Genomic DNA, 3,726 nt, shown 5'->3' with positions numbered 1-3,726 from the left:
CCTTAAGAAGTTTTTCACTAAAATTTAATAAATCAATTTGAAGTTATAAAAATTTTATTACAATTATTAATAGGATCCCTGGTATACTCTATCTTAAAATTTTTGCTTGCAGTAATTGCTACATTGCTACCGGGATATTTTTTTAAATAAAAAAAATATATTACTTTATTAATATGACAAACTGACATTTTTAAAATTAATTTTATAATTATAGTTTTATTAATTTTATGTTTATAATTCACTCTGTACACAACTTTTTTAATTAACTATTTCAAAATTTACAGATTACAGTAATTTATGAGAACCTTGTATATTCCTGTTTTTAAATTTTCAAATAAAATTTTGGCTATATTTTTTAATTGGGACAATTATTGAACAAAAAATAAACAAACAAAAAATAATAATTTTTAAATATAAAAAAATGCCATTTTAAATTTTTATGGTTAACTCTGTATACAGCGTACGCCAGAACTCACGCCCTAGAGAAAATTGCCATATAAGGTAAGATACCAGGAACATGGAAAAAATGTTAACAAAATTTTATCTATAAAAATTTCGAAGTTATGAGCGTTTAAATTTTGTACATTGACTTTATTTATTTCTGTTGGAAAAAAAATTCCCAGTTTTTTTGTTAAAGGCTATTAAAAGAGGAATCAAAGAAGCTGTATCCTAAATTGTAACTCTGTTCAATGTTATTTGTGGCTTTTATTAGCAAAATTTTTGTCCCTTTACTAAATAATTGAAAAAAAACATATACAAGATGATCATCAGTATCATTAAATAGATATAAAAAAATGTCAAATGTCAAAAAATAAATGTCAAAATTTTTTGACAGAGAATTTTTTAAACATTTTTTTCATGTTCCTGGTATCTTACCTAACCTTATTTTCTCTGGGGCGCGAGTTCTGGCACACCCTATATAATGTTTTACATTGAGTATTTTAAAATCTAGTAAAAAATAAAATATCTGCGGTATTTAAATAAGAAGTGAAAAAAATAATGAAACAATAAACACTTATTACCTTATTAAGACCACAACCTGACATGTTTAAAATTTTCATGGTTCACTCTGTATATAATTTTTTAAATTGAGTAATTCAAAATCTATTCTCTAAATTTAAAATCTATGGATAAATATAAAAACATAATATTTTGTTTATTTAAATAAAAAGTCACACATAATTACGTATTAAGCATAACTAGTATACAGTCTGTTCAAAAACTAACTGAAAAATTTCAGTTTTAGCAAAGTTTTTTAAGAAAATTTTATAAATCTGGTTTTAATAAATTTAAAAATCTAAAATTAAAATTTTGGTTATTTATTAATGACTTGACTTGATCTAACCTGACCCGATCTAGATGTCTTTGGATAAGCATATTTTTCAAATTCTATGTTTTATATTCAAATTTGGATCTAGCATCTTCTTTCTTCTCCCAATATTGACAATTTTTTGTTTTCCTCCCATTTCAGACGTCGACTACGACCTCCTCCCACCCCAATTCGCCAACAAACGCGCTATCACGATGTTCTCCCGTTGGAGTCCCATCAGCTCCATCGGCAAGCAAAGAACTCCAATTCGCAGCAACCCCAACACGTTTTCCTCCCAATCCCGAGACCGACAGCACGGCCAACCACTACGATGGGGTTAAACGGAGCGTCGCGACGCTTCCCGACGCCATTACGACACACATTCAATTAAAAATAATTTTATCTTAATCAAAAAAGTACATATATCAGGCCTACATCCGCCAACTTTACGCCCATCAACGGCTCTACTTTCCATAAATATATACACAGTGTCTCGAATAATGGCCGGGAAAGTCGTCCATTTTACACAAAGACTGCGGTGATTCGAATTTTCATTTGGTCCTTGAGTTGATTGTCAAAAATTGTGCAATAATGATGTATATGCATGTGTTTTGTTGGACTTGTGTATAATTTATTAAGTGTTTTGTGTTTATTGCTATGTATTGTTATGTCAAACGTTAAATAGAGAATTCCAAAAAACCATATTTGATTATTTATCAATCCACAACTCGCTAAAAATAATCCCCACTCCACTAAAACACTTATTTAAGGATTGAAATTCAAATTTGGCGCCAATTTCATTAAAGCACTCGTTTTAATTTCTCAATTTCAGCGGTTTCCTGTCACGGAAAGTGGCTATTTTTAGCGTCATTCGAATGCTGTAATAGTGTAGATGTTATTCCCCTTATTTTTAACTCAATACCAACCTTAAAAAAACAAATTTAAAAAAATGTTTTAGATTATTTTTTAACTAAAAACCCGCAAAAACCACCAAAAAACAATTCCCACTTTACTAAGACACTTATTTGAGTTTTGGAATCCAAATTTGACACCAATTTCATTAAAGTACTCGTTATATTTTTGAACTTTGGCGGTTTCCTGCCACGGAAAGGGGCCATTTTTGGTGTCATACAAATGCTGTAAAAGTGTAGATGTTATTCCCCTTGTTTTTAACTCAATACCAACCTTAAGAAAACAGATTTCAAGAAATCATTTTTGATTATTTCTTAACTAAAAATCTGCAAAAACCACCAAAAAACAATTCCTATTCCACTAAGAGACTTATTTGAATTTTGGAATTCAAATTTGGCGCCAATTTCATTAAAGCACTCGTTTTGATTTTTGAATTTTAACGGCTTCTTGGCACGTAAATTGGCCATTTTTGGTGTCATTTGAATGTTTGAATAGTGCAAATGTTATTTAACTTACTACCAACCTTATAAAATTAAAAAATGGGCGTTTTAATGGTTTAACAAACTCAATTCCCTGTTGCGGTTTGCTTTCCCTAAACTCGAATCCGGGCACGAGTTTATCAAACACAAATATTAGGGAATGTGTACAAGATTAATAACTTTGAAAGAATTTTTCTAAAATGTAGTGAGGTATTATGGTTTGTGCGAAAGTTAGAAACTGTGAGATATTGCTTTCTGTCAACTTTGTGGTTCATCTTCGACGCAATTTCGCACAATTTGTTATTTTAATATTTGATATTGGATTCAAGACGAATTGTAAGGGATTTTCCTCGAGGTTTAGTTTAATAAAAAGTGAAACACTATTTTATTTTATAGAGTTGGTAAGTCTATTTCCTTATTGCGAAGCAGAATCGCAACAATGGTGTGTTTATTTTAGCATTCATTAGCTTTTGAAGCAGATGTTTTTCTTTCATTTAAGGTAAGATAACGACTTCTTTGGAGGCTTTGTCGGAAGACTGAAAACATGAAATGTCAAGAAATTAAACAAGAAGTGAAATTTTTTTATTGATTTATAATTTCAACACTCAAGAGGGAACTAAACTTTGTAATATTTTATTTAAAGTCGAAAAAAAGGTAAAACAATTTAATTATTTTAAATAAAATGAGTTAATTTGCCTCTTGTTGAAGGTAATTACATAAAATTTTAAACATAATGGAATTTTGTTCCTAATTAAATATTTTATTAAAAAATTAAATAAAACGAGAGTAAGTAACGACTTTCTGAGCTCAAAGCTAATTACAAGCAAAATTTAATTTTTCATCATAAAATTCTCTACAACCAAAAAATTATTATATTGTAAATTTAAAAATAATTAGAATAAAATTATAGTTATTTTAAGTCTATTATGTTTCTTTCTCAGAAAAGAATAATGAGAAGAAAATTTAGGGTGGGCAAAAAATTTGCAAAAATCTTGACTTTAATCTGAAGGGAAGAAAAACAAAATT

The 3,726-nt window shown here is 28.7% G+C and overlaps 1 protein-coding gene across 1 annotated transcript in view; it reads left to right on the top strand.

The window, feature by feature from the left end:
* The window catches only part of LOC123009955, a 9,346-nt gene extending 7,345 nt beyond the window's left edge, over positions 1 to 2,001 (top strand). The window contains exon 3 of the mRNA XM_044406551.1: positions 1,472 to 2,001. Within this exon, the coding sequence (XP_044262486.1) occupies positions 1,472 to 1,650 (179 nt within the window). The 3' untranslated portion in view covers positions 1,651 to 2,001. The remainder of the gene's footprint in view (positions 1 to 1,471) is intronic.
* The last annotated feature ends 1,725 nt before the right edge of the window (positions 2,002 to 3,726 follow it).

This window comes from Tribolium madens, unplaced genomic scaffold, assembly GCF_015345945.1.
Source record: "Tribolium madens isolate multiple individuals breed KSU strain unplaced genomic scaffold, Tmad_KSU_1.1 Scaffold_7;HRSCAF=85;Tcas5.2_LG10, whole genome shotgun sequence".
Classification (NCBI taxonomy): domain Eukaryota; kingdom Metazoa; phylum Arthropoda; class Insecta; order Coleoptera; family Tenebrionidae; genus Tribolium; species Tribolium madens.
This window is presented reverse-complemented; position numbering and strand designations above follow the sequence as displayed.